Source organism: Saccostrea cucullata, unplaced genomic scaffold (assembly GCF_032062105.1).
Source record: "Saccostrea cucullata isolate Sc308-1 unplaced genomic scaffold, CSIRO_AGI_Scuc_v1 ctg2756, whole genome shotgun sequence".
Taxonomy (NCBI): domain Eukaryota; kingdom Metazoa; phylum Mollusca; class Bivalvia; order Ostreida; family Ostreidae; genus Saccostrea; species Saccostrea cuccullata.
In genome coordinates, this window is record NW_026922603.1 from 170,018 (window position 1) to 192,503 (window position 22,486).

General features: G+C 35.9%; 1 protein-coding gene, 1 long non-coding RNA gene and 1 other non-coding gene across 6 annotated transcripts; 2 read left to right on the forward strand and 1 right to left on the reverse strand.

Moving 5' to 3' along the window:
- Positions 1–6,615: 6,615 nt before the first annotated feature.
- Trnag-gcc (transfer RNA glycine (anticodon GCC)) lies at positions 6,616–6,686 on the reverse strand. Its single transcript has one exon. It is a non-coding gene; the product is annotated as a tRNA-Gly (tRNA).
- Positions 6,687–6,845: 159 nt separating this feature from the next.
- Positions 6,846–15,865, forward strand: LOC134262072 (uncharacterized). 4 transcript variants are annotated; one of them, XM_062744462.1, is made up of 7 exons: positions 6,854–6,977; positions 8,068–8,413; positions 9,888–9,907; positions 12,542–12,721; positions 13,117–13,268; positions 13,534–13,757; positions 14,392–15,865. In XM_062744462.1, exons 2-7 carry the CDS (start codon positions 8,090–8,092, stop codon positions 14,782–14,784), a joined length of 1,293 nt encoding a protein of 430 aa, XP_062600446.1. In that variant the 5' UTR covers positions 6,854–6,977; positions 8,068–8,089; the 3' UTR covers positions 14,785–15,865. The 4 variants fall into 4 exon arrangements, with proteins under 4 accessions (XP_062600447.1, XP_062600446.1, XP_062600444.1 ...); XM_062744460.1 differs by lacking the exon at positions 9,888–9,907 and adding an exon at positions 8,719–8,738 and having other exon boundaries at positions 6,855–6,977; XM_062744463.1 differs by lacking the exon at positions 9,888–9,907 and having other exon boundaries at positions 6,846–6,977; positions 8,116–8,433.
- Positions 15,866–17,714: 1,849 nt separating this feature from the next.
- Positions 17,715–18,076, forward strand: LOC134262065 (uncharacterized). The gene is made up of 2 exons (XR_009990934.1): positions 17,715–17,955; positions 17,989–18,076. It is a non-coding gene; the product is annotated as an uncharacterized LOC134262065 (long non-coding RNA).
- The last annotated feature ends 4,410 nt before the right edge of the window (positions 18,077–22,486 follow it).

Sequence of the window (22,486 nt, forward strand, 5' to 3'; positions counted from 1 at the left end):
AGTCACTAGGAATCGTATGACTAGTAAATGTACTACCCATACAAGTAACAGCTTTTCAAAAAGCTTGCCTGACTTAATCAATCAATATCTGTAAGAGAAGTGATAAACCTTTTTAACAATACTTTATTGTGTTTGAAATATGTCTTTTTATTTGAGAACCTTGTAAAAATATTTAATCATTTAACTTGTAAAAGAACGATGCCTTTGCTGCATTTTGAAGAGTTGTTAACAGAATGGTTAATGTATGTGGGTTCTCTGCCAATCGCAACTCCTCGGTCCCACTCCTCGGGCCTTATCTAGGGAAGAAGACCACATACCAAATGTATTGTTAATTTATACGTCATGATACCCCCCCCCCTTTCACAAACTTTGAAATAAAAGCATGGATGATGTATATAGACCTATTTTCTGTGGAATATGGAGTTAACTTTATTCAATGTAATGATTTTATCTAAATATACTATAGAAGGGGCTTCTAACTCCGTTTTTACTGTGAACAGGAAATGTATAAATTTCTAACATCCGATGATGTCAATACATTCGAGTTTGTTTTTCGACCTCTGACGAAAAGACCCGAGATGATGCGATTGACTTTTCTGCAAGTAGATTGATCTACCCCAGTAACCCCTGGATCTAAATTTAAAGCTACACCTATTCTGAAATCTGTTGTCAAATCATTCATTGTGAACATTTTATGAATGGATATAAACAGAATGGATATAATTAAATACATATGCTGTAGGAAAGTATTTTCTCTAATGAAGATAACAGTAGTAGTTTGTTATCATTGATCTTTTTTTCTGAAAGGTGGGTACTATAATTTTTTGAGAACGAAATAGGTAAAACCAACATTTAGGCCTTTGTGGAAAAGAAGTCTAAGATTTCGCACAGGTAATTTCTTTCGTCAAATCGTCTGGATTCTGGTTGAACTGCGTCAATCGTTTGTGGTGAATGGACTAGTCCATTAAAATATGGAATAAACCAACAGAGGGGAAACAAATTAGAGAAATCATTTGTCCATATTCTGATACATACGATTCACATGTTAAAATAAAATTTGTATACAGAATTTCTTAATCATAAGAAGATGGAGGTTACAATAACAAACTTAATTTAATTCCATGGAAGTTAGCACCCCTATTCATACAATAGAACAATCCATGAAAAAGCGCGAAGATCGCTTACTCGTGACATTTGGCGCGAAAAGAGCGATTCACCCCTTTTGTAGAATATAAATGAACTGATCCAGTAGTATAGAAATGCAGAAAAAAAGATACACGGACACGTTGAAACGGTAAATCACATGGAATAATCTGTTTCATATAAACAGAGTAAACAAAGTAAATACTGCATTATTTTGCATCAGTAAAATCATTGTTTCCCTGAAAAAAGTTTCTTTCAACATGCAGGTAAAAGATTTCCAATGTAAATCAGCTTGCACAAAATCTAGCTCTCTGGGTATGATCTATTAGTTTCGGATCCAGCAATTATCAATCCTTATACAGCCTGACGCCGTGACGTCAGGCAACAATCACAGCCTTAAAAGTAGCTTGTGCTAGGTAGTGGGTATACATGTATTTACAAGAATCTAGAATTTATAAGGAACTTTCACTAAGTATCTAAGTATGTATACGACCCTCGCTCCACTACTTGCTATTATATATAAACACACACACACACAGAGAGAGAGAGAGAGAGAGAGAGAGAGAGAGAGAGATTGTTGTACAAGTACACTTACAAGTTACAAGGTTGATTTTTTTCTTTGTACACAGAGCATATAACATTTTAAAAATGCTAGTATAAAATAAAAATAACTGATCACTCTTACTCACATCTAATAATAAATAATATATGTGCATCCATATGATAAGCAAGGGTGACTCTTCCATAATTGTGAAATTTGTATTCGCTGGGACCGGGGTTCTGGTAGAAGCTTCTCTCTTACCTGATATTTAGGAAACAAACTGAGTTATGGTTATGATAAGCAAGGGTGATTCTTTCAAAATTTAGCTTCAGAACTGTATAGCTCTCCGAAAAAAATGTATTGACAGACCGGAGAGCTACATGTATAGCTGCAGAACTGTATAGCTCTCCGAATAAAATATATTGGAACTAAACTTTAGGCCCCTGAGCAACCATAATGTAGCCTATATCATATGAAGAGGAGCCAAAAAAAAAAAAAAAAAAAAAAAAAAAAAAAAAAAAAAAAAAAAAAAAACAAAAAAAAAACCAAACAAGCTAATTCAGAGAATCTGTGTCCCCCGCTTAGGGAAAAAGTAAACCATGCGCAGTTCGTGGGGGGAGTCGGATCCCCCTGACTGAATTTGTAGAATTATTAAATGTATACATGTATATTGAAGCAAATAAAATATGTCAATATGGATATAAAGATTTGATTGCTTATTCTTTATTATGTGTATAGAAGATTCTTTTTATAAGGAATATTTATCACACTGTAATGATGATTTTCTGAGTTTGTACAAGCCAGACCTCATAACTTTTTCATTTCACATGCTGAATACTATCATTTATTTAAAAAAAGGGTATTTCAGGAAGAAAAAAAAGAAAGTGGATCGTCTGGGCATCGAACCCAGGACCTCTCACATTTGAAGCAAGAGACATACTACTAGACCACGGAACCGCTCTCAACTGGCGGAAATTATATGCAAACACGAAGTCACATACATGTATATATTCACGTTCGATATTTTCAATTTACACAATGCATGGTGTCTAATTTAGCCTTTATTAAACAGTTCTAATAGATGACATGTACTAAGAACATAGAGTCCGCCGGGAACCTATATACACGTAATAACTCTCCTCATACCCCAGTGCCAAAAATAGCGACATGTAATACAATAAATACTAATAAAACAAACGGGGCGGAGCACTTTGAGAGGGGTGAGAGAGGTCCTAGGGAGTTTTGGTATAAAATTACATTGCAAAAGCTCACAATCTTCTTGAAATATCGCCCGGAAACGAAAGTGTTACACACATACAGAATGCATAAATTTATTACCTTGAACGTTGACCTTTTGACCTCAAAATAAATAGGGGTCTTCCTTATGCCACAGAGAGTTGTTATGTAAAAAGAGGGTGTTGCAGTTCTTCTGTTATTTTCCCTAAATGTGTAGCAGATTAAAAGAAGAATTTTTATGTTGCAGAAACTCATATTAATTTTTTTCAAATGCAACAATATATAAAGCACAATGACAAACAAAATTTGGAAGGTGTGTATTGACTTCCAGTTTGCCATTAAAGACGTACAACACACTGGGGGAGATAACTCTTGCGATTTCAATTGAACGTTTGACGTGACGTCAAATTTAACGTCAAAAATAAAGCGTCAAAACGACGAGTAAAACGATCCCGATGTATATCAATCATGAAAGAAAATTGAGATATGGGGCTTGGCTGTGATTGTGCGTACCATACTCAATCAATAAGTATTTTTTTAATTAACCAGATTAAACTCCGTAAAAAGCAAGACATCAAATACCATCCCTTAATGTTTATTTCATTTCATTTCATATACAATAAATTGTATTTTTGATCAAAGCGCAGCATTTTTTTTTATTCTAAAAATTTTATTTTACATTGCCGAAATTCTCATTATGTACAACTGGCTACAACATGTATATAACATTCCAATTAATGGACTTCATTACATTTTGTGCATACACGATATAAATATTGTTTTTCTTCTTTGATTAAATAAAACAACAATAAATATTATAAACAAAAAGTAAAATCGATGTTGTTCTCAGACCCTTACTGATCAAAGAGGAACAACTCTGAAAATGTAGGAGATGTTTATTTTCCTCCCTTTATTCACGGTTTTCCACAGAATCAGATACATTTACAGCAAGACGTGATAAATCCGAGAATTGAATACTATAGACCTCATATACACAATGTAAGTATAAAATTGAAAAGAATTGTTCACTTGTACTGAAATTATCTGCATTTATGAATATCCTATTGCAGCAAATCGTAACTTTGACTTTCTGTCCTCGAATCAAAACAAAACGTAGCCTGTCAGATTTTTAAAAGATATCAATGTGGGATTTGATATAAATTGAAATAGATGAAGAGTTTAATGTTTGATATTTTGAAGTTAATGTGGACGAATATACGGAATTTTCATTTTAACTTTAGAAGCGACGACATTGAAAGAAATGCGTACAATATTATCATGAGGGGTGTATGTACATCTAATGCAAATGTTGATGTATCCCCACAGCCACATACTGTCTCGTTTGAAATAATGACATGAAAGAAACTACAATTATTCCATTTATATCACAGGAGAGTTGAACATACACCATTTTTTTAATGAATAAAATTAAAGAAATAAAATTAAAAATCAACATATTCAAGTTCAACAAAACTTGAATTCGTATCCAGGTTTCATGTGATATGGAATGCATAACGCATACGTACAGTATATGGACTAAACTCTAAAATCTTTCAGTAATTTTTTCCTGATATATATAAAAAGAGTAGTCAATATTTATTCTGCATTCATGAATTTAAAAACTAATGCATACCTCCGGGATTCTTGACGAAATACCTGTATATTTGCACTGTAAACGACGTTTCGTCAAACGCTAATGGTCTGCGACGCAAAAAAGGAAGGGGTGGGGGTAATAGGGGTATTCAAAAATTGCCTAAAAATCTACATTTAAATACGCTTTACATATGAGAACTTTTAAATTTGTAAGTTAATATATTTTTGAAGCAAAAGCAATATTCCAATTTATTTTTTTTTTATGTGTATTTGTAGATTCATATAACAAAGTGATCGACCCCCGTCTGAAAGACGCGCGGGAACGTGATTTATTGAGAAAGGGGGAGGGGGTAATTTTCGCTATTAAATCAAAACTGGTCGTACAAAAATTATACAAAAAATTATGAAGATTATTTTTACTACCAGCTACCTAAAGAAAGTTTTTTACCAAAATTAAACGATAGGTTTTTTCACAAAAAAATTTTGAATTTGAAAAATACGCAATTTTCAAGGCTCAGAAAATTCATAGTTTTTCAGTTTAAGGTCTTTAAAAATTGTTTTGATGATATGTATATCAAAAAGATGATTATGTTTTTGTGTTAAATGGTTAAAAGAATAAGCCAATGAAATTTGACATTTATATATAACCTGGTTTTATTGAAAGTCAAGGTTTAAGTAGTTCATTGATTAAAAATTTTCTCTCCTTGTTAACAACTAAAGGGGGGTAACTTTCGGAAGTTCCTGTCCAAAAACCACTCGAACGATTTTGTCCAAAATATGCATACATGCAGTAGATATAGTCATGTACTAAATATACAAAAATAACGAAAATTAAACGACAGGAATTTTTTGGGGTAGGTGTGTTGTACATCCTTAAATGATGTGAAAGTTAGTCTTACGGCAAAATATATCAGATTTTCCCTTTTTTAAATAGGGAATCCCCATTGTTCTGAAAAAGTGCCTCCTTGAAACAAAATAATTTTGATATATACCCAAAGAGGCAGGAATTTTCTTCAAAACTGCCATTTCCGATTTTTGTTTCAAAGAGGCACATTTTTGAAAAACGCAAAAATTGAATAAAAATTATTTTCCAAACGAAATGCAAAATGTGTACTTTAAATAAGACTGCAAATCTATCGTGTCCGAAATGGTCTAGTGGATATGCTGGTGGGCTTCCAACTAGTACTTTTACCAGAAAATGGGTTCGAATCCTGATATTAGATCATTTTTGCATATTTTTTTCCCCATATGTTATGGTAGTGTAATGAAATTATATCTTTTGAAAGAGAGGAGGGGTGTCAAGAAGTTAATTAATAACTAATCTATATATTAGAAATGCAGGATTAAATTGGTTTCCTTAATATGCTGTGACTTATATTAAAAGTAATGATTATTTAGTTTTGTCTTGGAAAATAAAGTTACTGTATTGTTTAAATAATTTATCTTTTACATACTGTAGTTATTGCAATTTTGGTCTCTTAGTTAGTAGCCAACACTTGATTTGAAACAAAAAATAAAATGTCTAGGATAATCACACTGATTATGGGACACAGTTTTATTTCATGAAAAAATATTTTCGCACGATGTCTACAGTATATCTTTCAAGATGCTGCTTTAGCCATTGTGCTTTTTTGTTGTTTCAACGTACCTTTTTCGTGCAAAATGACGAGTGTTTTGCTGTATCAAGCAGGAAATACCCGCCGTAAACATAGTCCTCTACGTAGCTGTATCTATATTTAGACATAACGAGGGTATTTAAATGTCCTTCTCGATAGATAGGGAATAATCGCGAGTTTCTGCAATACCCTCTTTCCTTGCAAAAGTTCAAAGGGTTCTTGAAATATCGAGCTGAAACGTTAACGAAAGTGTTATAACAGACAGAATTAGCGAATTTATTACCTTTACCTTTGACCTTTTGATCTCAAAGTCAACAGGGTTATTTTTTAATCCATACGGAGTTGCTATGCAAAATTTCATTGCGAAAGCTCAAAGGGTTATCGAGATATCGTGTGGAAACGAAAGCGTTACAGACAGACAGAATGACGGACGGACGGACAGACCCACTTTTCAATCGGGTGACAAAAAAGAAAGTAAAAAAAACATGCATCGGCCGGGAATCGAACCCGGGCCGCCCGCGTGGCAGGCGAGCATTCTACCACTGAACCACCGATGCGTTGTTTAAGAAAGGGTCAACATTTGTAGTGTTTTGTGGTCCTCTGAAACGAATTGATAGTTACATCACTTACATGTATCAAATATATTTCATTTGGCAGACAAATATATTCTTTAACTAAAAAATATTCCCCCGCTTATTCTGTATTTTATTATAATTATCAATTTAGGATGGAACATGAGAAGGTTTTCTGTCTCTGCTCAAGGTAAATAACTCTTACTTGGCAAGTCCAGCGACAAAGAAAACAGCTGTCAAACTGAACATCATAAACCCAAGCATTGAGAAACGTTGGTGCGTATATTATCAAGTTCGTTTGTAGGAATAATCTAAAAACTAAATAACAATCTAATCTGCATTAATCAACAAGAATGTCACAACTGTTATTACAGTGAACATAAGTTTTTAACAATGTTTTTAAATAAGCAGAAAGGAAAACGAAAGAGAAAGTAGATTGAAAATGCAGATAATAACATAAGAGTTAGCAATGAAAATCAAATCACTCGAATGTCATGAGCTAACGCCTAGCTTTGATTACACTCTGAGAAGACAGGTGCGTGTTTTCAGGATTGTGTATTCTGTGTTTTTTCCAAGTATGACTGAGCATATTGTAGGCCTATTTGAGAAAAAAAAACTAGAAGTTCCCAAACACACCATTCTGATTGAAACAAAGCACCATTGGTTGAGATGGGTGGGTGAAATGTTTAATAAGTGTGCTAAGGAGTAGATTGCTAAACAAGTGGCCAATGGTACATAGCACTCACCTGAGTCAATTTGGTTTTACAGTTCATCATCAGCTTGCTAGGAGATGAACAAAAGGTTGTTTCAAAACCTGGCCATGACTGACCTAAGTCGATTAAAAGTAGCAACTGTAACAGTTCCTTCGCCAAGCTCTATGCACTTTAAAGTTAAAGTTGTAGATCAATGAGAGGTCTCTTAATTGTCATGGCAGGTGTGGCATGATAAAGATCCCTTACTGCTCAGTTGCCAAGAGTGCTGAGTAATTAAGGTGTAAATTTGAAGAAAGGTCTAAATTAAAAACCTTTCACCAAAATAAAGTATCTGATGTTTCTTTATGAGTGAAAAATTCTTGAATGGGATTATAAACAACATACAGTCAATCTTCAACAGCATATATTTTTTCCCAATATATTCCAATGTAAACTTTGATTTCCAATTGTAGTCCTTACAAATACACAGGGGCCATGGTTTAAACAAATTTGTATATGCACTGCTAGATGATGCTTGCATATTATTATGACTAAATCTTGCATAAAGCTTTGCTGGTCTTTCAAAGAAGACTTCAACAAGATATTGTGGCTTAAGTGTCTGCTAAAAATGGTCCATTTCCTACAAAATTTGTTGATTTCTTGAACTGTTTCAGATAAGTGATTGCTACTACTCACATGTCAAGCGTATCCTATTTATACAGAAGAGAAGAGAATAATTTCGACATGCCACCAGGGGGAGCAGATGATGTAAATCTATTAGACATACCGCGCCAAAACAGAGAAATGGAGGGTGAAAGCGAGGATGAAAAAGAGAGACAAAGTCAAGTGAGGGCTTTTCAGGAGAGGGTTGGCAGAGGGGGTAAGCCCCTAAATATCGCCTTCATTGGACCAGCAGGCAGCGGAAAGTCATCGCTGTGTAACTCAATCATGGCGGCTTTTAGTGTGGGTGGATGGAGAGAACGGGCTGCTGTTGGACACTTTGGTGGTCACGCCGAGCAAGTCACTCATCATTTACTGAGGTAAGGGGGAACAGGTCACGCATCATTTACTGAGGTAAGGGGGAACAAGTCACGCATCATTTACTGAGGTAAGGGGGAACAAGTCACGCATCATTTACTGAGGTAAGGGGGAACAAGTCACTCATCATTTACTGAGGTAAGGGGGAACAAGTCACTCATCATTTACTGAGGTAAGGGGGAACAAGTCACGCATCATTTACTGAGGTAAGGGGGATAGGTCACTCATCATTTACTGAGGTAAGGAGGGCAGGTCACTCATCATTTACTGAGGTAAGGGGGGAACAGGTCACACATCATTTACTGAGGTAAGGAGGGCAGGTCACTCATCATTTACTGAGGTAAGGAGGGCAGGTCACTCATCATTTACTGAGGTAAGGGGGACAGGTCACTCATCATTTACTGAGGTAAGGGGGGAACAGGTCACACATCATTTACTGAGGTAAGGAGGGCAGGTCACTCATCATTTACTGAGGTAAGGAGGGCAGGTCACTCATCATTTACTGAGGTAAGGAGGACAGGTCACTCATCATTTACTGAGGTAAGGGGGGAACAGGTCACACATCATTTACTGAGGTAAGGAGGGCAGGTCACTCATCATTTACTGAGGTAAGGAGGGCAGGTCACTCATCATTTACTGAGGTAAGAGTAACAGGTCACTCATCATTTACTGAGGTAAGGGGGACAGGTCACTCATCATTTACTGAGGTAAGGAGGGCAGGTCACTCATCATTTACTGAGGTAAGGGGGGAACAGGTCACACATCATTTACTGAGGTAAGGAGGGCAGGTCACTCATCATTTACTGAGGTAAGGAGGGCAGGTCACTCATCATTTACTGAGGTAAGGGGGACAGGTCACTCATCATTTACTGAGGTAAGGAGGGCAGGTCACTCATCATTTACTGAGGTAAGGAGGGCAGGTCACTCATCATTTACTGAGGTAAGGGGGAACAGGTCACTCATCATTTACTGAGGTAAGGAGGGCAGGTCACTCATCATTTACTGAGGTAAGGAGGGCAGGTCACTCATCATTTACTGAGGTAAGGGGGAACAGGTCACTCATCATTTACTGAGGTAAGAGGGACAGGTCACTCATCATTTACTGAGGTAAGGGGGAACAGGTCATGCATCATTTACTGAGGTAAGAGGGACAGGTCACTCATCATTTACTGAGGTAAGGGGGAACAGGTCATGCATCATTTACTGAGGTAAGAGGGACAGGTCACTCATCATTTACTGAGGTAAGGTGGGCAGGTCAGGCATCATTTACTGAGGTAAGGAGGGCAGGTCACTCATCATTTACTGAGGTAAGGGGAACAGATCACGCATCATTTACTGAGGTAAGGGGAACAGGTCACTCATCATTTACTGAGGTAAGGGGGGAACAGGTCACACATCATTTACTGAGGTAAGGAGGGCAGGTCACTCATCATTTACTGAGGTAAGGGGGGAACAGGTCACACATCATTTACTGAGGTAAGGAGGGCAGGTCACTCATCATTTACTGAGGTAAGAGTAACAGGTCACTCATCATTTACTGAGGTAAGGGGGACAGGTCACTCATCATTTACTGAGGTAAGGAGGGCAGGTCACTCATCATTTACTGAGGTAAGGGGGGAACAGGTCACACATCATTTACTGAGGTAAGGAGGGCAGGTCACTCATCATTTACTGAGGTAAGGAGGGCAGGTCACTCATCATTTACTGAGGTAAGGGGGACAGGTCACTCATCATTTACTGAGGTAAGGAGGGCAGGTCACTCATCATTTACTGAGGTAAGGAGGGCAGGTCACTCATCATTTACTGAGGTAAGGGGGAACAGGTCACTCATCATTTACTGAGGTAAGGAGGGCAGGTCACTCATCATTTACTGAGGTAAGGAGGGCAGGTCACTCATCATTTACTGAGGTAAGGGGGAACAGGTCACTCATCATTTACTGAGGTAAGAGGGACAGGTCACTCATCATTTACTGAGGTAAGGGGGACAGGTCACTCATCATTTACTGAGGTAAGGGGGACAGGTCACTCATCATTTACTGAGGTAAGGAGGGCAGGTCACTCATCATTTACTGAGGTAAGGGGGAACAGGTCACACATCATTTACTGAGGTAAGGGGGATAGGTCACTCATCATTTACTGAGGTAAGGAGGGCAGGTCACTCATCATTTACTGAGGTAAGGGGGGAACAGGTCACACATCATTTACTGAGGTAAGGAGGGCAGGTCACTCATCATTTACTGAGGTAAGGGGGAACAGGTCATGCATCATTTACTGAGGTAAGGGGAACAGGTCACTCATCATTTACTGAGGTAAGGGGGACAGGTCACTCATCATTTACTGAGGTAAGGGGGACAGGTCATGCATCATTTACTGAGGTAAGAGGGACAGGTCACTCATCATTTACTGAGGTAAGGGGGACAGGTCACTCATCATTTACTGAGGTAAGGGGGACAGGTCACTCATCATTTACTGAGGTAAGGGGGACAGGTCACTCATCATTTACTGAGGTAAGGAGGGCAGGTCACTCATCATTTACTGAGGTAAGGGGGAACAGGTCACTCATCATTTACTGAGGTAAGGGGGACAGGTCACTCATCATTTACTGAGGTAAGGGGGACAGGTCATGCATCATTTACTGAGGTAAGAGGGACAGGTCACTCATCATTTACTGAGGTAAGGGGGACAGGTCACTCATCATTTACTGAGGTAAGGGGGAACAGGTCACTCATCATTTACTGAGGTAAGGAGGGCAGGTCACTCATCATTTACTGAGGTAAGGGGGACAGGTCACTCATCATTTACTGAGGTAAGAGGGACAGGTCACTCATCATTTACTGAGGTAAGGGGGGAACAGGTCACACATCATTTACTGAGGTAAGGAGGGCAGGTCACTCATCATTTACTGAGGTAAGGGGGACAGGTCACTCATCATTTACTGAGGTGACAGCTCACTCAATCAATTTACTGATGTAAGGGGGACAGGTCACTCATCATATACTGAGGTAAGGGGGACAGGTCATGCATCATTTACTGAGGTAAGGGGTACAGGTCACTCATCATTTACTGAGGTAAGGGGGACAGGTCACTCATCATTTACTGAGGTAAGGGGGACAGGTCACTCATCATTTACTGAGGTAAGGGGGACAGGTCACTCATCATTTACTGAGGTAAGGAGGGCAGGTCACTCATCATTTACTGAGGTAAGGGGGAACAGGTCACTCATCATTTACTGAGGTAAGGGGGACAGGTCACTCATCATTTACTGAGGTAAGGGGGACAGGTCATGCATCATTTACTGAGGTAAGAGGGACAGGTCACTCATCATTTACTGAGGTAAGGGGGACAGGTCACTCATCATTTACTGAGGTAAGGGGGACAGGTCACTCATCATTTACTGAGGTAAGGAGGGCAGGTCACTCATCATTTACTGAGGTAAGGGGAACAGGTCACTCATCATTTACTGAGGTAAGGGGGACAGGTCACTCATCATTTACTGAGGTAAGGGGGACAGGTCACTCATCATTTACTGAGGTAAGGAGGGCAGGTCACTCATCATTTACTGAGGTAAGGGGGACAGGTCACTCATCATTTACTGAGGTAAGGAGGGCAGGTCACTCATCATTTACTGAGGTAAGGGGGACAGGTCACTCATCATTTACTGAGGTAAGGGGAACTTTGGTGTTCATGGTGAACAGCTAGGTCACTCATCATTAACTGACAGCTAGGTCACTCATCATTAACTGAGGCAAGGAACTGTGGTGGTCATGGTGAACAGGACATGCATTATTACTGAGGTGAGGGGAACCTTGGTGGTCACCGTGACCAGGTCACGCATCATTTACTGAGGTGGGGGGAAAGAATGTGATACAAGTCTTAGATCATTTTAGCTTTTAATAGAGAGAAACCAAAACTCTTCATTTGATGTAAATTTATGAGAACTGTTATTTTTAAGTTAATAAGAAAAACTTTGTTTCATTTTCAATTCATATGAGATATTTTATTTTCTTATATACCCTTGTGTGTTCTTTTTTTTTTAATTTTGAATGGGATATTGTTACATTATTGCCATTATATTATCAGAATATTGATACTTAAGATTACCTTTAACAGCTTCCCCAAAGTGGAGTACCTGGACTTTGATGCCCTATATGACTACAATTATCCTACACTGGTGGACATGAACGGTTTCGAGAACAACTGTGATGATCTGATAGAGGAACTCCTGCGGATTGTGTTCTATGGAAGGCTGCCCAACGAAGAAAAACTCATGGATGCCGTCACAATTTCAAGGTACAGTATTTAAAAGCTCTCTATACACTAGAGGAAAAGAGTTTTTGGACATTGAAAAAATGGACATTCAAAAAATTATAGAATGAAAAGGCATAAATATTGAGCTTAACTATCACATTTTCAACACAGGATACCTTGCATTTACCCCCAAGAAAAAATACCTGCAAATGACATTTTCAATCTATTCATCTTGACCTTTAAAATAATATGATTGCCTGGTTTGAAATTGATTAAAATTTATGTAATAAACTGTACATCTCAATTTTATTTTATTCTTAATAAAAGGGCAGATTACTCTATTTGCATAAAAATACCACAAAATCATAACTCTTTAGTGTGCAGTATATAGATTGCTTTCATTTTTTTGTTCTATATGCTTTTTCCATCTTTTACAGGCAGAGGGGAATTGAGGGATTGAGAGATCATTACTCCCAAAATAATGAGGATATAAAAATAGACAGAATAATATTTGTGGCATCCGCAACAAATGAACTCCCTACACAGCTAATGGAGGCTGTTAGACGAACAGCCCGTAAGGAGGGAAGAGGTACATGTAGTGATACAAGCTACTAAGAAACAAGGCAACTTAAAAAGAACTCTGTTACATTGTACCTTCAACAATCTTTTGAATATTGTTTAGTATTCTTTTCAACTTCAGCATTTAATTTTAAATTAGCATATTTAAAAAGTCAAATCAACTTAGCTTATCTTATCAATACTAGTATGTTTCTATCAATATCATATCAATATATCTTAATTTCCATAGACAACAGTGAAGATTTGACATAATGAAAGCCTTGTATTAATTTCAGTAATTCCAATCTTTGGGGTTCTGACACATCGAGATGAGATAGACAGGGGGGACGCCGACTATATCAAACAGGAGAAGGAATTCAGAGAAGGCCTAGGACTGCCAGAGAACCGCTTCCTTCTTTGTACAACCTACTGTGATACTTACGATAAATATGTCGGGAAAAGCCGTCTGGATCATCGCCATCCAGAGCTGGACATACCCATCCTCAAGTTCATGAGACAGGTTAGTATGTACTGTAAACCAACTATTATTCGTGTCATCTTTTATTCTCGATTCGTCGGTTTGTAATCAATCCGTAACAATTAATTTTCACAAAAAAGGAAACATTTTCTACAAAAACAAAGCAAAATGAATGGTTCACAGCGATTAATATTTGCAACTTAAAGTAGGTTGCAAAACTTGCGAATATTTCTCACACACGAATAAAAACTGGTTTACAGTAATTCAGTGTATACAGCCAGATCCATTTCATACCCATCCTAAAGGTCACAAGACAAAACTGCAGAAAACTGTGCACCTGAAATGAGTTTTACATTTCTGAAGATGGGCATCCTTAATAAAGTATGGGGAAATATTCATACAGACATATTGAATGACTGGATTGCTTAGCCAAATTAGAATATAAATATCTCAACAATTTTATTTATGGTACAAAATTTAGCTCTCTTATTGTTAGTATTTTCATTACTAATATATATTACATGGGAAGCTTTTAAACGCAGGCACCCAGTTAATTTGGTGCAAATCCTTGACCTTGACTTTCCTCATGATGCTCAGTAACATGGGTAGATGTGAAAATTAATAAAGAAAACTACTTTGAAATGCATATGTAACATTGAATTGAATTAAATTGTAGGTCTGTGATTCAGCTTCTAAAGTAATCAAAGATAAAACTAGCTACAACCAGAAGGAACCACAGGGCTCTCCAACACCCAGAACTGAGAGACAGCCATCATTGGTCCAGGCCAGGCAGAGGGAAGACCAGAAACTGATGAAGATGGCCATTAAAGGAGCAGCCATAGCAGTTTTTGTCTGGATTCTACTGCCCTTTATAAACAGCAGTAGAGATATTGCTAACATATGTGCCCAACAGAAATATGGCCACTGTAATATTCGAGACTTGACAACTTTCTGTGATGAAAGATCCTCCATGCAAATATGGAGAATTATATTTTCCCTTCTGTTTGCTGCATTCACCATGTTTCTGGATTTTCTTTGTGAGAAATTTGATTTGCCTTTACAAATATAAACTATCGTTGACTTGTATAAAAATCTGGGGAAAGGTTTAAAAAAGGAATTTAGGTAATGGTAAAAAATTAAGATTACAATATGTGGCACTTAATAATCTATCTGCAGTAAACAGTATTTGTTTGTGCATGGGAACTATAGTCATTAGCTTTACATGTAATTGAAAACTGTGTTATACAAAACTGTTTAAATCGAATGCTTTGAGCAAAAGTTGGTCAAAGAATTAAGATATTTCTCTATCGAACATGTGATTGGTTGTGAGCTTCACATGTAATTGAAAACTGTATTATACAAAATTGTTTAAATCGAATGCTTTGAGCAAAAGATGGTCAAAGAATTAAGATATTTCTCATTCAAACATGTGATTTGTTTTGAGCTTTACATGTATTGAAAACTGTATTATACAAAATTGTATAAATCGAATGCTTTGAGCAAAAGATGGTCAAAGAATTAAGATATTCCTCTATCAAACATGTGATTTGTTGTGAGCTTTACATGTATTGAAAACTGTATTATACAAAATTGTTTAGATCGAATACTTTGAGCAAAAGATGGTCAAAGAATTAAGATATTCCTCTATCGAACACGTGATTGGTTGTGTATATAATTATTTGCTTTATCTCGATCCTTTGAAACCTTTTCATTTATACTGGTACAAAGGTACAACTGTCAATGCAAGGCTGCAAATTAAGACCTGTGCTCTGCACTAAAAAGTATTCATTGAGGGATCTTTTTAATGCTATAGCACCAGTTGCAACATTGAAATCTGCATGATTGGTACTGAACTTAAGTGATACACCTGCAGGCATGTAGGAAGCATTTTCAGATGGGCGAGTCACAACCTAAGAATTTCAATATGGAGAGGGGGCACTAGTACCAAGCTATACTTCTTGACTAAGAAAAGAAAAAAAGTCATTGGTTGTAATTACTGTAGGCCTAATGTACTTCATGGTTTGCAAAACCACTGGCTCCAAGATTCCTACAAGTCATATATATTTGTATGTAGCATATTCTACTTTTTTCTTTTGAAGTATTTAGCAAATTTAAATATTTTAAGAATTACTCTGAATCACAGGTTTAAAGAATTTTTTTTTAACAAATTCTTATAATTTTTAGGTCACCTGAGTAAACTCAGGTGACCTATTGCTATCCGTTTTCGTCCGTCGTCGTCCGTCGTCCGTCGTCCGTCGTGTGTCGTGTGTCGTGTGTTAACATTTGAACATTTTCAGCTTCTTCTCTGCAACCACTGAACCAATTTCAACCAAATTTGGCACAAAGCATCTATGGGTGAAGGGGAACAAAAATTGTGAATTTCATGATCCCTGCCCCCCTGGGGCCAGAGGGGTGGGGCCAAAACCACTAAAATTAATGCAATCTTTAAAAATCTTCTTCTTTACTCCTGGACATCAAGCAGTCAAACTATTTGTATGATTGTAATCAGCATTGAGTCCTCTACCAAAATTGTGAAATTCATGGCCCTGGGGTCAGGGGTTCTAGTGCTAGGGCGGGGCTAAATAAGTATATAGTGAAAATGCATTATTTCTTTGAAAATCTTCTTCTCTGCTCCTGGGTATTAAATAAACCAACTAAGTACATAGTTATGATGAGCAAGAGTGCCTCTACCAAAATTGTGAATTTTATGGCCCCAGGGTCAGGGGTTCTTGTGTTAGGGAGGGGCTCTATTGATTATATATAGTGTAAAAACATGATTTCTTTGAAAATCTTCTTCTCTGCCCCTGGGTATTGAATAAACCAAGTAAGTAAATAGTTATGATGAGCAAGAGTGCCTCTACCAAAATTGTGAATTTTATGGCCCTATCATCAAGGGTTCTGGTGTTGGGGGAGGGGGGGGGGGGCTCTATTGATTATATAGTGAAATTACATGAATTCTTTGAAAATCTTCTTCTCTGCTCCTAGGTATTAAATAATCCAACTAAGTGCATAGTTATGATGAGCAAGAGTGCCTCTACAAAAATTGTGAATTTTATGGCCCCAGGGTCAAGGATTCTGGTGTTGGGGGGGGGGGCTCTATTGATTATATAGTGAAATTACATGAATTCTTTGAAAATCTTCTTCTCTGCTCCTAGGTATTATATAAACTAACTAAGTGCATAGTTATGATGAGCAAGTGTGCCTCAACCAAAATTGTGAATTTAATGGCCCTATCATCAAGGGTTCTGGTGTTGGGAGGGGGGCTCTATTGATTATATAGTGAAATTACATGAATTCTTTGAAAATCTTCTTCTCTGCTCCTAGGTATTAAATAAACCAACTAAGTGCATAGTTATGATGAGCAAGAGTGCCTCTACAAAAATTGTGAATTTTATGGCCCCAGGGTCAGGGGTTCTGGTGTTAGGGTGGGGCTCTATTGATTATATAGTTAAAATACACTAAATCTTTGAAAACTTTCTTCTCTGTCTCTGGGTATGAAGCAGATGAACTACCTATATAGTTATGATGAGCAAGGGCCCTAATCTTGCAGAATTGTGAATTTCAAGGCCCCAGGGTCAGGTGGGGGGGGGCTCTACTTATATACTGGAAATGAATTAATTGTTTGAAATCTGGTCCTTTGTATTTATAAAACATTTATTTACTTTTTGATAGGCAATTTTAAGGGTGCCTTTTAAAAATTTGTGCAACCTAGGGTCAGGGGTTTATGTCAGAGTGTTAGGGGCACTACTGATTATTGATGAATATTACTGATTAGTTGGAGTGCATTTTTGTTCCCCTACCCTGCATATGGGTATTCAGTAACCAAGCTAAGCGACTGCTAAGTTTATTGTTATGATGATCAATGGTGCTCTTTCAAAATTGTGAATGCCATATAGCATCTGGCTTAAAACATGTTATTGAATCAAATTCAATACACTGTAACTGGAAAGTTGTTGCATAATGCTCAGGTGACCTATAAGGCCCGTGGGCCTCTTGTTACAATAATAATATGTCAAAAGGGGAATAATTCAATTTTCGCTTTTGTAATTATTTTAGAAGAAAGTTAAGTTATTTCCCATTACATTGCTAGCAGTGTTACCTTCTATGGCGGAATCTGAGAAACTAAAGAATATTATTTTTCGTTGTTTTGTGTGCATTACATACTTTCATGATATTGAGTTTTTGGATAGACTGCTTAAATATCTAATGAAAAAAGTACCTAAAAAAAGTTAAGCATTGTGTTAGTTATATGTAGGCTTCAGTTGTGTTACAGTTAGTTAAATGTACACTGTATATTGGCCTCAAAGGTTGTGTATGTTTATTGACATGTAAATTTGAAATAAATGTTCATGTTTTTTGCATTATGTGTATTTATATTAATCTTAGACTAAAAAATACATTTATTTCATAATTGTTAGTCCATTATTTATACACTGAATTGATGACAGATTTTTTCGTTATTTGTCGATCATTAGAAGGGGCACACAGCTGGAATGACCGGTCGGCAGGGGATGCTCACTCCTCCATAGCACCTGATCCAACCTCTGATGTTTCAGAGATCTGTGTTTGCTCTGCTCCTATTTCGTATTCTTTATTGGCCTTTTGAGCTTGAAAACGGTTCGTTATCTCCATATATTTCATGTCCTTGACCACAAATTGCAAATTTTATATGTATACTAGTTTTTAGCATGTTAATTTCTTTTTATTTCGAAAGTTTAATTTAGAACCTATTCCAGCTATGATAAAAGTTGGTTTATAGGATTTATTTGAACTCACTAATTAAAAAATGTATTTAAAAAGGAAGTTCCTTTCATTTTTTTTTACTATTGTTCACCTTATGGAGTCATGCTATCATGATGAATCTACTATTGATTTCTCAGTTTAATTTTTTCCTTCACATGCTCAGAAAATAAAGCAGCTTGTCCAATTGCAAGTCAATGAAAAATGACGACGTATAAATATTATAAAACAATATTAGTATATAAATTAATATAAAAATTAATTTCATGTCTGCAAGTTTCTGACATCTTATTACGAAAAATTCCTCATTAACTTTTACAGACACAGTAGGTATGATTTAAAGAATACACAATCATGTATACTCCAGTGCTAGTATTTCAACACTAAAATCTAAACGTCTTCGAGGTATTTGGATCCACTCTTTGGCACCTCTAATTAAACTTTGCAATTTTTTTAAAATAAAATATTTCGGATTTCCAACGTTTCGACTTGAGCATCTCTGAAGAGACGTGATTTGTCGAAATGCACATTTGGTACCGTGTATGTGATTTGCATTCTATAAAAACTGTAAAATAACGAACTTTTTGTAACCTATATTTATCCGATAATTATGAGATTTCTACAATAGTTCACAAGCATCTTATAGATGCATGATCGAATATTAATCTATTTCATGAGAACTATTGCTATCAGATAAATTGACGGAAAATCAATGTATATATAATTTCAACTCATTATTACATTATGTGCACTCTCTACTATATGGTCTAAGTAGTTCATTACATGATGTGAATTTATCTTTAATTCAATATCAAGTCGCTATAACACGATGCAGAATTTCATTACATGATGTGAAAAAATTGTCACATGTGGCCAATTCTTTACTATATTATGTCATCAATATGCTACATGACAACGGGAATCTATTACATGATGTCAATTTTCCCTTACTTTTTGACAAATCATTATTATGTTATGCCATTGTATCTTTACATTGTGTCTAAAATGCTTAGCCTATTGTCAGTATATCTTAGAATATTTTAACTCTTTATTGTGTGACGTAAGGTCTAGGTTATAATTTAATTTAAACATATCAAATATTAAATTATACACAAGACTTAATTAATCCTTAACTAAATATCAGGTTAAATTTATAAATAGGATCATGTTCCCATGGAATCTTTATTGACGATTGTTTTTTTTAACGTCGAAATTCAATGGTCGTTTAATCTCATAATTATCGCAAATCAAACAGTATGTGTCATGCAGCAATATTTTTCTTTTTATTTTGAATTATTTTGAAAAGTCCGTAACTTCTGATCTAACTACAAAATACTGTCCTAAGCTTTTTATCAGTCTTTAACCCCCCCCTTTTTTTTTTTTTTTTTTTTTTTTTTTTTTTTTAAAAGTGTAAACACATCGTATTTCATACGTGCACTGGTGGGTCGGTGGGGAGAGGGGGGATCCCGCCGTCCCATCTGTAGTGACTAAAATATACGTGAAATTAATCAATTGGTTTTACTTTGTAGGACATTGCATTAGTTTTACATAAAGTATAACTGAAATAAGTTGAGACGTCTTATAAAAAATCTAAAGCCTGAGAGCTTCCGGGCTTTCACCCCCTGGTCCCCAACTTAGACACCGTATCGTTCCCCTATAGCTACTCTTTCAAGAACCCAAGATCGCCACTGATATGAGCCCATGTTTTCTAAGGCATGGTCAATTAATTTAAGTGAGGGACTGATAGATTTTTGTAACAGAATTCTGGTCCTGGAATGGTTGAAAAATAACTAATTCCAGTGACGTTGGATCGTTTTTGAAAGTTGGGGGAGGTTTGTCAGCCAGAAAAAAATAACGTACAAGAAAAAGCTAAAAAAAAAAAAAAAAAAAAAAAAAAAATCCAAAACCAAACTCGAAAATCCTATTTCGGGTGAAAGGGTGAAAGGGGGGGGGGTCCAATTTCGATCAGTCCTAAAAAAAAAATTCCAAATATACTACATTACCCTTATACTTAAGCAAAAAGTGGGGCTGAATTTCAATGAACATTTTCTATGATAAAGTTATGTCGGAAAAAAGAGGAAGTCAGACCCCCCCCCCCATATAATGTGTCTGTAATTCGTCCTAATTAATCGGGACCCCCCCCCTTCCCAGTCGTGAAAACAAGGTTATCAATTTTGACATAATGTAAATGTATTTTACAGCACGTAATGAACATTTTTAATCAACATGATAAAGAATTAACGCAATGTAAAGATAGTTTTAAGTCACATAAGAAAGAGTTAACATATTCTTATTAAATATCCACATAAAGGAATGGAGTTTTGACATAATGTAATAAAGTGTTGATATAATATGGAACGCCGGGACTGTCTCAATAATATATATTCACATTATGTTATAATTTTTTTTACATCACGTAATAAAGCACTGACATAAAGGTAAGATGTATTCACCTCACATTGTGATGACCTCGGCGTAAAATAAAGATACATTAACATCACGTAATAATGCTTTGCTATAATAGAAATATACACTCACAAAAGGGAATGGACTTTGACTTAATGTAATGATAAATTTAATCAAAGAACACATGTAAAACGAAATTAACTTGACGTAATGCAATTTTGACCTCACATATTAAAGAAATGAAATAATATAAAGAAACATTCATTTCACGTAATAAAGTTTTAACACAATGTAAACATATTTTCACGTCACATAATGAACTTTGGTCTTCAAGTTATAAAGTGCCGACATAATGGAAGAATGTGTTTACTTCATGTAATGCAGCATTGACATGATGTAAAGATATTTTTACATCACCTCATAAAAAATTGACATAACGTAAAGATATGTTCACATCACGTAATGATAGATTGACATAATGAATGCATAGTTTTATGCTATAAGGCAGTGATGGCGTTCCATATATATACGTTACATTTATTTGCATCATTGTAATCGATAACTTCAAATGATGCGTCTTGATAGTAATATCGCCCATGTCTGAATTAGCTTATGATAAAATATTTTAATTTAACTCTTGACTATGTTGATACAAGGATGTTTCATCATCTGTGTTCTATGCTTCGGTAAGTATTAAAGATAGATATAACAGACAAATTTTCAAGTCTCTCAGAAAAAAGAGCTTTAATGGTTTTTTTTCTTTAGTGGAATTTTCAGCTGTGTAAAAAATTCCGGAAACCATACTCCTTACAGTAATAAAACTTCACATATCTCTAAAACTTTTCAAAAAATATTTCAAAAATAAATGCAATTTTTTTTTATCTTTTGATCAAATATGAAATATAAAGATATATCGCTTTATTACCAAGTACGTAGAATCGGGTGGGTGTTCTGTCTAGTAAACTATCTACTGTTACAGTCCAATCGTAAAATCTCCAATTTTCACTTTTTTGCCTTGACAATTTTTTTAAGTAAACGTAAAAAAATCATAAGGAATACTAGCAAAGAAAGATCTAAACAGTATGCTTTACTTATATTTGAGTTTTCGTGTTCGTTTAATTTTCACAGAAACTGGAGTGGGGGGGGGGGGGGGGGTTCCAAGAAAATCCGCTGCATTTTATTCCTGGCATTTTGCGTTATATTTTCAAAAAATTTTTATTTTCTCATCGACATTTTTTTTTTTTAATATTCTGTCTGAAAAATAAATATTAATACATTATTAAAGTCAAACTAAATTTTCCGAATAAAAATATTACAATTCACTTATTACATCAAATATATAACAATGTTCAAGGTATGTACATGTATTTTCAGAATGCATATACATGTTGATATAGGTATTAGTCTTGTAATGAGAAGAAGGTTTCAATATTTTCACATATTTTTAAAAATAAACTTCAGTTTACAAATCCATGTCCAGAAATAGATATTTTGAGAAGAAAAAAAATAATCAGGATTGAAATACCATCTGCTTGGAACTTTAATGTACATGCTATTTAACACGTTGAACTTTTTATGCCCACGTAATCGAAGATTCGGGAGTGTACAGTTTTTGACCTGACCGT